The 14,060-nt window shown below is 35.5% G+C and overlaps 1 protein-coding gene across 1 annotated transcript in view; it reads right to left on the reverse strand.

Moving 5' to 3' along the window:
- Positions 1 to 813: 813 nt before the first annotated feature.
- The window catches only part of LOC121374328 (ADP-ribosylation factor-related protein 1-like), a 31,781-nt gene continuing 18,534 nt past the window's right edge, over positions 814 to 14,060 (reverse strand). The window contains exon 8 of the mRNA XM_041501394.1: positions 814 to 4,919. Coding sequence (XP_041357328.1) covers positions 4,829 to 4,919 — 91 coding nt within the window. The 3' untranslated portion in view covers positions 814 to 4,828. The remainder of the gene's footprint in view (positions 4,920 to 14,060) is intronic.

Genomic DNA, 14,060 nt, shown 5'->3' on the forward strand with positions numbered 1-14,060 from the left:
GAACAGTCTTGTTTGTTATTTTAAAATAAGATTGTTCACTTTAATTTCACGACTCTCCCTTGACCTTCACAACTTCCTTATACATTTGGAAACAAATATCTTTGGAAATTCCTGTTCTGTTCTACAACATTAGAATATAAAGGTAATCATCTGAGATAACAATTCAAGTAGGTACATGAATTGGTTTAATAATACCACCATCACAGACAAGGCAAAGTAATTGCACTACTTGGTCATCTGGAGAAAGGAAGGAAAAACCTGCTGACTGCGTATGCCCAATCTTATCAGTTAGCAGCAAGGTGTCTTTTGTATCACTTCCCAAAAAACTAGATTTTTGTTAAACAGTCACGGAACTCGTAATTGAATTATGCTCCTTTTTTTTTTTTTTTGGAAGGCGGATTTATTTTCCACAACCAAGTGGTCTGTTTCACCACAAGGTAGCTGCATGGTGTTCTGTTTTGTAATAATTGCTTGATAGTGGTAATGACAATTTAATTAAACAGTTTTAGATAAGAAAAAATCACCTTATATATTACTAGTCTATGGCGGGGGTGGGGAGAACTAGAGAACATCGATTTATTAATTATCAGCTATTGAATGTCAAACATTTGGAATTTTGACATATAGTTTTAGAGAAGAAACCTGCTACATATTTCCATTAGTAGCAAAGAATCTTTTATATGCACCATCCCACAGACAGGATAGCCGATGTAACAGATACCAAATACTTGTGAATGTATGACTGTGCAACATAAATGTAAGCTATTTGTTGTTAAATTGGCTCCTAGTCGGTAAATAAAACAAAAGTAAGTATACAATTTAACTCCTTTATTTTCACCACAATACATTTATACCACAATATCAAATTTTGTTTATTAATAAATAAATCTTCGCAGAAAAAAACAAAAAACAAACAATATCAAAATTTGACCACATATCAACATTCAATAAAAAATTATTTTTTCTATAGTATTCTTCTAACTTCCCCCACAGATGCAGCTACATGTTATTATTTTCTACAGTTAATGTTGGTGGTTGTGTTAAATGTTAAAGTATGTACATGTTATAAAATCTCGGTGATTCATGTTTTGTTCAGACCACCAGTATTGTGTACTACGGTAATCTCATCCAACTAGTACAGTTATTTGTTTAAAAAAAATATAAAAAATTTAGGCCAGTAAATTGTAATTTAGTTCATTGATGTACATCCACGACATGTGACAAATACCTGTAAGAATGATAAATAGCAGATTTAAATGGTTTAATGATCTAGAGTATTTTATAATGCAAGAAGTTATTGGCATTACATGAACTAATAGAAAACATATGGCAGATAACTAAAAATAGGTTTAACTGATTTATGATTTCCAGGGTATTTTACAACATGATAAAGTTATAGACATTGTGTTAATAAGCCATTTTCTTTTTTGACAACTTTTTTTTTTTTTAATTGTAAAATTAATCCATTAGAAATGTATAGAGTTGACACAGATTAATTGTACCCAGTGATATAACCATACAACATAATATACAAAAGAAAAAGTGGAAAAAACCAATATGGTCACTGAATATAATATATTGGAAGCCATAATTGACTTGAGCTTGAAACATGTCCACAATGATTAATTAATACCTATTTAGAAAACCTTAGCATTGTGCTAACTTTGAAATGAAATTGTTTGCTGTAACACAACTAACATAAATCTCTCCAGTTCCCTATATTCTCAGTAAACTCAGGTGATATATAATATGTATTTTTTAAATACCTGCCACTAACAAAGATGCATGTAGGTTAATGAAATGAACATTTTGAAAATATGGCCTTGTGGAAGACGTATGTAGATTATTGTCAACAAGAAGCATATGTCATTGAAATGAACCTGTAATATAAATATTCACAAGATCTCGATTACCGGGTAATTAACTCACGATTTCAAGTAGTATTCACAAAATAGACACTTGCTCATTAGTAAAATAATTTTTTTTAAATATACTTGTATAAGTAAGGGTATAAAGTTAAAGTGCACCACATGCCAAAAGTGGCATGGACATTAAATAACCAGAAAAGATGTGTGTAGTATATTCTATATATCTGTTCCTATTTTACAGCAATTTGCTCCTACATAGCAGTGTTTGTTTACCCAATTCAATTTGCTCCTACATAGCAGTGTTTGTTTACCCAATTCAATTTGCTCCTACATAGCAGTGTTTGTTTACCCAATTCAATTTGCTCCTACATAGCAGTGTTTGTTTACCCAATTCAATTTGCTCCTACATAGCAGTGTTTGTTTACCCAATTCAATTAATCTTCCAGCATGTCTATCATTACACATGATCCCATCTGGTAATTGTATTCTAATTGGTTCATTAATCGTTCCATCAGTAAACATATCTGGAGAACTTTAATTAATGTAGCATTAAATAACAATGTTCAGAATCATAGTAGATATTATCTACTAGATAAGTACTCATTTATTGTTCCTTTTCTGTAAAAAGACTTTTATTATCATTCCATATTAATGGGGATATTCATGAAAATGTTTAACTATTCCTTTTAAAAATTAAACTTTTCTTTACAGAGTTGACTCTGCATAGTGAATGTGATGCCAAAACAATATCGGGGTTAAAAATCTGCTAGATTTAGCATTTTTGTTCTTTCTGGTGCAAATTGTGCATTGTTGTTCGATCAGATCCTTGACCTTTATCTACATCCTGTGTGGAAGCCAAGACAACTGAAAATAGCTGTTCATGTGGATGTAGACGAACTGTAAAAAACACAATCGCACAGAATGCTGCAAAGTTGTATATACTTGTTACAAACAACTGTGTAGACTAAAGGTCGAACAAACAAGATTTTCTGATAAAATAATGTTATGCAGCTTGATAGAAGCAGGATGCAGAAAGCTATATACTATGTTGAATTTCTAGTCCACACAGAAACCCCCCCCCCCAACCCCAAATAAAATAAACTTATTGTGAAATATGACACTTGCACATATGAACTTTTTTTTAAAGATTTTGCAGTCACCAGTTTACCTTGGTTCAGTTAGGTAGCAATGTATTTTTAATGCTTAATTTGTACACATTACTTTTTTGTGCCTGAAACTGTATTTAAGTAATGTTATACTACTGAAGATATTCAAAACAAAATATTAAATGAGTGCCTTAATTAATATGGCTTAAATCTTTATTTTATAGAACAAAGCAGTATTTACTTAAATGTATGAAGATTGATGAAAATATGCAAGATGGTGACAGACTTCATAAATAAAATGGACATAAATAAAAAAATTTACCCATACAGCCAACATAATGTAGATAATATATGTACCAATCAACCAATTTATATTTGGAAATGACACTGACAAGACCACAGAAATACTTTCAAACTTACAAATATACTTGACAGTTATACTCTGAAGCACATATAATAGTTTAAAAAGTGGGAGAAAAACATTTGAAGTCACCCAAGAAAAGTGATACAATATTAGTGACAACTATTCTGCCCTGATCTAAGAGAAGAAAATAAGTTGGTGACATTTCGAGTACCGGTATATGTCAAAATATAGATGTCCATCTTACCATTTCCTTCTGTCCGATCAGTATTGCATTAGCCAAACACCATCAGGCACTAGATACCAGCACCTTCTCAAGACTAGATTGAGGTGGATACTACAGTTACAGAGATTGGTTTACGTCCGTTGTCCAATGTTGGGGCTCTAGAACACACCAGATGCCCCAGCAAATCCCCAAACTACAGATAATAGGTTCTAACATATGTTAACTATGACACAGGCTAATAAGAGAAGAAACCTGTCACCTCAAAAATGACTCGTACCAATTTGCAGCAACAGATCTTCTATGTACACTTTTCCAGACAGAACAGTACATACCACAGCCTGTGATATATCAGCTGATTTTCTATACTAAAAGTCCACATCAAGAAATATTTGTCATACTGGCACAATATGGCATACTGAAGCATAATGGAAAACTTGACATAAGGGAATTGGTATTATTTTCTACAAGAAAACTTGTATTTCCTATTAAAACATTTTAAAAAATATACCATGCCTTCTAATTAAAATAGAGTGACAGTAACATAGAAGAATTTGCTTTTAAAGTTTTAACTCCCTTCATAATGTGCAACACGTCTGATTTCAATGCCATTTTAATACCCGTGTAAAATTAATGTCAATTCTTAGTATTTTCCTAAAACAATCATTTCCTGTTCGACATCACACCTTAGATGACTTGCATCACCAGATATCAGTTATTTACATACTAAATATAACATTTATATATGTATGTGTTATATAATAATAATTTTTAAAAAGGCAGAGAAAAAAAAAATACTTAGAAAAAAAACCCCACAGGAAAAACAATCGAAGTCACATTTTTATGAAGTGGAAATTTGTTTACTATTCTAATCTATCGAAAGTATGACTGTGAAACAAATTCAAATAGTTATTTTGTTCTATTAGTGAAAAATCATTCTGCTAGCCTTCATTGTAAAACATTCATTTTAAAGAAATAATTCTCAATATCCACACTACCATAATATTATTTTTACAAAATAAAATAAATAAAAACATTATATTACGTACATCAATAACATCCTTCACCATTAATGTATGCAGTATTGTTTATGTGCAGTGAATTTGAATGCCTTCGGTCAGCATCATCCTTTAAAACTCAATATTTCTCAAAACTGTAAAATGTGACTGATAATTTTCCCTGTAGACTTTATTTGGTCCCACAGTCCCCAAACACTAACAGTTGACAAGGTAGATGTATTAACAATAAATTAGCAACAAGCACACGTTCATCAAGTGATCTCCTTCTGAGTCGGCGGCCGTTCTATACTGTTCCTCTTTATACAGTCGACCAGCCAGCGAATGCCTTCATCCACACCATCACTGAAAATAGACATCAGCAACAGTATCAGTATCTCTGAGAACAGGCCGTCAAATCTGTAGTCTGTCTATGTCAAAAGGGATATGATGAATTGCAAGTAACTATGTAATATATAATACTTAGACTTTTTAAAACATATTAAGTTTTACGCCCATACCAAATCTCGTAAAAAAAAATATAAAAATCAACAATCAAAAAGCCCCCCAACCCCCCCCCCCCATAAAAATAGTGTTAATAAAATGTTTCTAAAATTACCATCATATTTTATACTGTAAATTAAATCTTACTTTTAATACAGGGGTGAAGGCAGCTGCTGTAACAGCTATTGATAAGCAGCTGCATGAGCAGTGCCTTTATTCTCAGAAAATCAATTGCCAGTACCACACAATCTACTCCAGGTTAGCATGTCGTGTCATGTCATAGGGTTTAACGTGCACATTCAGAGCAAGCTGTTGTAGCGCACGCCTGTCGTGGGCGCAAGTGCTTGCGGATTGTTTATATGCACTTCCCACAGACAAGTCTGCACAAACCATGACCATTGACAACCAGGTACCAGATGTAAATACTGGTTGGAATGGGAAATACACATGCAGATCAATCTTTATGGCTACGGTCATGGCTTTAGATTGCACCAAAGCTGGGATGGTAAAGGGTGTGCCCAAAATAAGTCAATCTAATTTTAATTAGATGGAAAATAAGTAAGCCCAAAATAAACAAGCCCAAATTAAGTACAAACATGTCAACCTGAATACATTTCACTTTAAAATCAATGGAATGTTAAGCTGTAATTAGATAAAATAACTTGAAATGCATTTCTGAATATGTACAACTCATTAGCAACTATTACTAACATTACTGCAGTAAAAAGACTGGCTCAGAACAGACAAATAAGCCCTGTTGTGTCCAAATTAGTGAGATCTAAAGCCTTGAAGACCCATCACTGCTGTTAAATAGCTCATTTTAAACAAATCAGAAACACTCATTTCAGTCAGTTCTTTTGAAATACCATTGCAAATAGGCATCTAATATCATCAAACACAGTATGTATTGACCTTCTAGTCAAAAACTATTCATAAAGTTAGTTTTCTGACACTCCCATTTCATGCTGGACTGGACAGTAAGAAATCTTGAAGTTACAATTACCACGATTACATTTTCTTACAGCAATAGACTGGCGGAGCTGATTTGGCTTTGATGTGTGTCATGTATGTAAATGTAATTTGGTAGCCAGACCGGAGAAGACAATAACCCAGACGTTTTACTGATGTGCAGGGCAGAAAGTGGCTTGTCCTCCAACGTTCACACTCAATTGTGTTATCTCCATCATCTCGCTACTACATCAAATGGTTAATGGAGAATTTGGCTGGGCTCATCATCGATGAATTCAAGCCAAATGTAAGGAGTGTTACAGACCTTCATATCGCCCAAAGACACCTTAATTTTTATCTTGGAAACATTTGTTATTGTCTACCTAAAAATATGGTAATGGTGCACCTAGCCACTTGTTGTTTGAAAAGAATATGCTATAACCCCAGCTGGCTTCAGTGTTTGAATATTCTATAACCCAGATGGCTTCTATGTTTAAATGTGATTATAATGATTCAGTGATTGTTTAATGTGTGCTCTTCAAAACTTCTTTTAGTCAATACAATAATGTGTGCAAGATTTACTCCACATATTTCCCTGTGGAACGCAAATCGCTCGCAAGGATCTTATGAAGAGAGAGTGATTTATCACTTGCTTGATATTTGTAAACACGAAGGACTGGTGTTTGTACCACACTGGCTAATCAATGTGGCTGTAGTAATATTTCATAACTGGCACATCAAAGAGTATTATTACATAATTAACACCTCAAACAAGTGATTTTACAGGAAATTAATTTGTGTTGACACAAACAAAAGACAAAATGTAAATACTATATATGTGCATCAGTTATATCACAGCCACTGTATATAGTGCATAATTACAGTAGGCCGGTAACCAGAAACATCAATCATGCACCAATATTTTCCCCAATTACAATTAACAAGTCATATGAATGAAAATGTAAATTAAATCGCACAAGTTAAATAATGATTTTAGACTAATGAGGATCCTCTTGCCATAGGTGTTACGGTACATTGATCTGATATAATGTGTCAAATTTACAAAGCCTGTTTATGTCTTACACACATGTAACTACATGCATGTACAATGCTTAAACACCTGTGTTGGCAACAGAAATATGTTGGAATCGTTTAAAATTCCACCCTGAATTGACTTTAAAGTTTTTAAAGCACTTTGATTTCTATACAAAGTTTTAAAATATACCTAGCTTGATTATTATTGTATTATATTTTTCCTACAGCTCTTTACACTGTGGTCTCACATAATTGTATAAATAATATTTTCATATACTTACCTTTCTAACACCCAATAGCCGATATGTATTTTTTTTGCTGGGGTGTCGTTAAACTTTCATTATTCATTCATTCATTCAATTCATTTCTTCCAAAATTTACAATTAATTTCAATACTGGGCAATCTGCTATTCTTTCATTACCAAAACCTGACCTTCAACACGAGAGTTCATGAGACTTGATCTTTCATTTGGCATGAACATTGCAGTTGGAGCCAAGACCATGATTAAATTTCTGCATCATATCTGCATAATGATACAGTATTTGGATTAACTGACATCAATGACCATTGGTGAGCATTTGTCTTTTAACTTCTTTTAATGTTCATATGCTGTCATAGCAACCTCTAAATGTGTAATGTCACCCCAGGCAATGACACAGGTTGCGGTGACATTAGAGGTTGTTCAATTGCTCTAAAGTGTCAATGTTACAGGCAATAAAGTATGGTAACATACATGGGCATGATATATTAACTCCAATATATCTAAAGCGTGGACAAAAAAAACACCATCCACTTTTTTAAATATTATATGACAGTTAACTTCAAAGTTACAATAACCCTCCCCCCACCCCAAAAAAAAAAAAACCCCCAACAAAACAAAAACAAAAAAACCCCAACAACAACAACAAAACCTGCAGATTTCCAGATGAGAAAACTTTTACATATAATAGGTAAAGTGTACATGTACTTAAACAAAATTTAGTGCCCAGGCATGAAATCTATTTTTGAATGATAATTTAGAGCTCAGTAGGTGGCCTAACTATTAAACTGATAAAGTAAAACTGTACATATGCCTGACTTTAAGATACCAGTATGACTGTGATAGGAATCAGATATCAGAAATGACTTAACCTGGAAAAATTTATTTACTGTCATTGCAGAACTTTTCAACAACCAAGGTTTTTGTTTTTGTTTTTTTAACACTATCAGACACAGGAGAGCACTGGACACAAATCCTGTATGTTAGAGTGAATGATATGATTTTCGCAAGTACTGGTACTAGGTTTTGGGCATCATCTAAATATTAAGCACTGTAGTGTCAATCACTCTCAATGGACTCCGGTCCATCTCCCACCCCCAAAATCCCAAACAGTGCCTCACGATATGTCTGTGATATGTACTACCGGTACTGTTCTGTCTATCCAGCCACATTTATTAAAGGGTTTTCTTGTTGCATTAGGAAAAATGTGACTGGTTTCCTTTAATGACTACATGTCAGAATGATCAAATAACCGATGATAAATTAATCAATGTGCTCCAGTGGTGTCGTTAAACAAAATAAATTAAAGGGTATAGAGCTTATAGTCATGTTAAAATATTTTTGGCAAAAACAATTCTTTAAAAAAAAAATTAATTACAATTTATTTACATTTTCTTGCTTCGAATATGCATATCTCTATAACTGATGCATTTCTGCATATAGTAATGCTTTATAATATCTCTGTCTAAAATAATTTTGTAAGTACAAATTTATTATTTCTTCCAATGGCCAAGCGAAATTTGAAATAATTCGGCCAAAGGCCATTTCAAGTGTATTTATTCATATAATATTATAAAACTTAAGTTAAGACAGTTTTTTAAATAACAGGAAAAAGCAATATGTGTAAATATTTTTATAAAGGGGAAAAATGGAATTCTCGCTAGGACTGAAAACTCAGGATAATTAAGATAAATACAATTTCGAAAATAATTCATTGAAATACACCTCAAACACGTTACCTGTGTACTAAAAATCTAATTCACACACTTATTTGCAATAATTACTGTTGGATTTATTAAAATATTCCCAAACAATGTAACAAACAATGATGGCCTCGGTGGTGTAGTAGTTATGCCATGGACTTACGACTGGTTAGCACTGGGTTCATATCCCACCTTAGGCAATAGGGGATTTTTCATGTAAGTACTGGCCCCAACCCAGATTGAAAGAAGGAAATGTTTTATTTAATGACGCATTCAACACATTTTATTTACGGTCATATGGCGTCAGACATGGTTAAGGACCACACAGATATAGAGAGGAAACCCGCTATCGCCACTTCATGGGCTACTCTTTTCGATTAGCAGCAAGGGATCTTTTATATGCAGCATCCCACAGACAGGACAACACATACCACGACCTTTGATATACCAGTTGTGGTGCACTGGCTGGAGCGAGAAATATCCCAATGAGCCCACCGATGGGGATCGATCCCAGATCAACTGTGCATCAAGCGAACACTTTATCACTGGGCTACATCCCGCCCACCCAACCCAGATTGATTGCACTGCTAGGCTCAATGTGTAGGTATGAGGCCATACACTTCACTGCTAGGCTCAATATGTAGGTATGAGGCCACACACTTCACTGCTAGGCTCAATGTGTAGGTATGAGGCCACACACTTCACTGCTAGGCTCAATGTGTAGGTATGAGGCCACACACTTCACGGGATGATTACCCGGCATGCACTGCTAGGCTCAATGTGTAGGTATGAGGCCACACACTTCACGGGATGATTACCCGGCATGCACTGCTAGGCTCAATGTGTAGGTATGAGGCCATACACTTCAATGCTAGGCTCAATATGTAGGTATGAGGCCACACACTTCACTGCTAGGCTCAAAGTGTAGGTATGAGGCCACACACTTCACTGCTAAGCTCAATGTGCAGGTATGAGGCCACACACTTCACGGGATGATTACCCGGAATGCACTGCTAGGCTCAATGTGTAGGTATGAGGCCACACACTTCACGGGATGATTACCCGGCATGCACTGCTAGGCTCAATGTGTAGGTATGAGGCCACACACTTCACGGGATGATTACCCGGCATGCACTGCTAGTCTCAATGTGTAGGTATGAGGCCACACACTTCACGGGTACGATTATGGGTGTGTCTCTTGAGCGTATAACCCCACATGGGGGAGGATTACCCGGCATGCACTGCAGGTTCTGTGTACCCTGGGCTTGGTGATACCGAGATAGCTCAACTGACAGCAAGCGTCCCATACCGAAATGGAAATACTGCAGCTTCACCATTCATCTCATCATCATCCATGTTTGTAATGGCCAAAAACAAACTAATAAAAAAGCTTTGTCTGTGTTAAATTTTTGTTGCGTTTAAAAAAAACCCCAACCGAAACAAAAAAACAACAACATTGCTCTGTTATTAAATTTAAGGTCATTGTGACCTAACACTGAACGCAGTGGGCTAGAAACAAACATGCACCACTATCTCAAAATATCCCATGGACTACATATATTGACCATCTTATGAAAGAGAGAAAACAACAGATAGCAGTTTATTGCATCAAACTGCAACACACCAATAAAAAAACATCGATAAAAAAACAAAAAATATATGTGACACAAGTCGAGAAATATCTTCCATCACAAATGTCATAAATTAATGCTCATCCTGTGGACAAAGCACTCCGATCAATAAATGTAATCTTGTTCAATCACTCAAGAAGCAAACTTGGGTGATAATCTTTGATTAATTTATGATGCTTTACGTGGCTTACACTGTCACAAGCTGGTTAAAAAAAACAAAAAAACATCTTACTAAGGAGAACTTTTTCTTTAACAGTGTGACCATTTTTTTTTTATTCCAATGAGATTCTGAAATGATTTAGAGAGAATGAAAGACAGATGGAATGAATGATGGACAGCTACTGTTTCACTCTGGTGGTTATGCATCAACCTATTAGATGTCATTCTGACACTTGGTGAGCAGGGCCCCATTCCACAAAACGAACTTAGCCCTAAGATCACCGTAAGTGCATAACTACTAAATACACTTACAGTGATCTTAGAACTAAGATCGCTTCGTGGAATGGGGTCCAGACCTCTGAGAATTGAAAATTTGCGTAATCCATTTATGGGTTATGCAAAAACACATTCAGGTAACCCATTTTGTTTTTAGGTAACCCATCATGAACATGTAAATGATGCCATAAATTCAATGTGCGAATGAAAAATGGGTTATACAAATTATACTTATGCGAGCAACACACAAACAAAACTATCGCTCTCGCAATTTCTCGCCTGGGCCCCGTTCCACTGAGCTATCTTAGGGTTAAGATCACCTTAAGTGCATCAGGTAGTATCAAACGTACAGTGATCTTAGCGCTAAGATCGCTTCGTGGGATGGGGTATACAGTATGAAGGACATTTTCACCAAGGGCTTTTAAAGGCATTTTCTTTAATAAGATAATACATGCAGCACGAAGTATTCATCAGTGTCATGTCACACTTTTACTTTTGTCTTAAAAACTGACAAAATAAGATGAATTAAAGTTTGTTTTGTTTAATTACAACACTAATGCACATTAATTAATTAATTAATCATCAGCTATTGGTAATTCTGACAGGTAGTTTTCAGAGGAAACCTGCTACATTTTGTCCATTAGTAGCAAGGTTTTCTCCCAGACCAGACAGCACATACCATGGCCTTTAATGACATACCAGTCTTAGATGACTAGTAGTAGTTGTGAAAGGACAGAATTCAATGGATCTGCTGAGATTGAATGACCATACCAGTGTTCTACGCTCGGTTTTATAACTTACTCTTCTATGGCTAGTGGAAAAAATAAATTTACTCACCTAGCTTAAAATGTTACTAGCCACACTACTCTTTTTGTATCATTTATGCATGTGTTGTAACCATCTGAATGTTATACATGACTTATGCTGCTGGATTAAATAAATAGTTTGAAACAATGAAATTGTTTAGTTTTCACTCAGTCATGAATTTGAAATGAGGACCATTTCAGAATTGATCGCATAAGGGAGGTAGGAGATAATGTAATTATAATTTTTTGCCTCATATGACTGCTATTTTATGCCTCGTATGACTGCTATTTTTTCCCTTACGTATCCTACCGTTTAAATAAAATATTATTTTGTGGGTGGTGGGTATACAAAAAACTCCGATCTCCCCTCATTTGATTTGTGCCAGCAACATGCTTTCTAATTTTTCTACAATAGGTATAGCGCATTGTGTCAGTATTATCGTCATGCTGAAGCCACGGAAACTGAAAGCCAAGTTTCATTAAATTTTCTGTTTTTTTTGCTGGCTCTGTTTCGGTTTCAGCTGCAGATTTCTCAGATTGGCATTCATTTGACTTTTCAGTACTTGTTTCACCCGTCTCATCTTCTTGATTAGCGTTTGAAATTTTAGATTTTCGTTTTCCTAAAGAATTGTAATATTTTAACATTTTCGCGATAAACGGTACCAAAAATTAATACGGAATTCACAGTGATCAATCGGACAACTTCGTAAATAACAAAGTATTCTGACTGTACAATGATGTCAACAAATTTCATTGATTTTCGCCGTTAGGACTGAACGCACATGGCAAATAATTTAATACTCAGACGTTACGTTTTTTTGAGTCTGTCGCCAGATGGCGATGATAATAAATTCAATTGGTCGCCACGCTAACATTTTGGTCACATTGGCGACCATTTTGGTCGCAACGTAGAACACTGCATACAATCCAAGCATCTCTACCACATGAGTTAGATCCTGCTCCCATAGCTGCCAACATTTAAAAACGGGAAAGAGTAATAATTTTCACGTGAATTGTGACCTGTCGTATAAACCCTTTTGCTGTGTAAAATATCCAGATATTTGTTTATGAATTGTTTTATCGCTGGCCTCAATGATGTCCTGGTGTTTCTTCATTTTGATGTGCCTTTGGCAATCATTTTCCCCGCCATGGGCAACAGAAAAATCAACGCGACATAAAGTGCAAAATGCACTAGTATTACTAACAGAACTGGCCTTCAAAACAGGCCAATCATTGCTGTAGTCCTGTTTATACTTCTGTACTACTTTTGGCTTTTTCTGAGCTTTGCACAGTTCATATGGCTCTGATCGTTCGCCATCTTTACAAAATGGCGTCGTTTCACAAGCTACGTCTATCCCAAAGTGCGTTGCGCGCGCAAAAAAACTTCTGTGCGCATTTGCGGCTAGTTGATCGAGTCCAATTTATGTGATTCGTAGGGGTGGTAGGTTATTACAAAAACAACAACAGGAAAACGGCGTAATGGCATAATAAGAGATGGAACATCGTAATGATTCTGCATAAATCGTAATGGTTGGCAGCCCTGTGCTCCTTTTTTTTTAGAAGCACATCTTAAAAACTTACAAAATAACAAGTGGGCACCAGGGGTGGGGAAAACCCTTTTTCCCCGGTCTGGGACTGATTCTCGATCTCCTAAATTTTTTTTTTAAACGTTGGTTTGCCGGTCCCACTTTTGACTTTCTTGTTGGTCCGAAGCGCCTGTCCGTTTCTATTATTGGAACAAATTCCTGTCCGGACTGGCCTGCCCAGGTATCTTATGCATGATTTAAAATAATAATAAATAAATAAATACCGGGTAGTCAATATGACTGGTGTTTCAGACGTCTGTCATTTTTAAGTCTGCCATAAGTCGTCCCTACAGTAGTATCAATCCACTGCCATTAGGCTAGACATTTGTCAAAGCTGCTGCATGAGCAGGTCACGAGATTAAACAGACATTAACAATAACACCATTCTTGGTGAGAAAGCTATTGAGATCAGATCAGATCAGAGAATTTAATGTGCACATTCAGAACAAGCTGTTGTAGCGCACGCCTGTCCTGAGAACAGGTGTCGGCCTCAGCCCGCTCCTCTGTCCAGGATAGAAGCTATTGAGGTATTACACTCCAATTAAAACAAAGGACCCAGAGTTTGCAACTGGTTACAAGCAACAACACCTGTCAACACC

The sequence above is a fragment of the Gigantopelta aegis genome, chromosome 6 (assembly GCF_016097555.1).
Source record: "Gigantopelta aegis isolate Gae_Host chromosome 6, Gae_host_genome, whole genome shotgun sequence".
In the NCBI taxonomy this organism is placed as follows: Eukaryota; Metazoa; Mollusca; class Gastropoda; order Neomphalida; family Peltospiridae; genus Gigantopelta; species Gigantopelta aegis.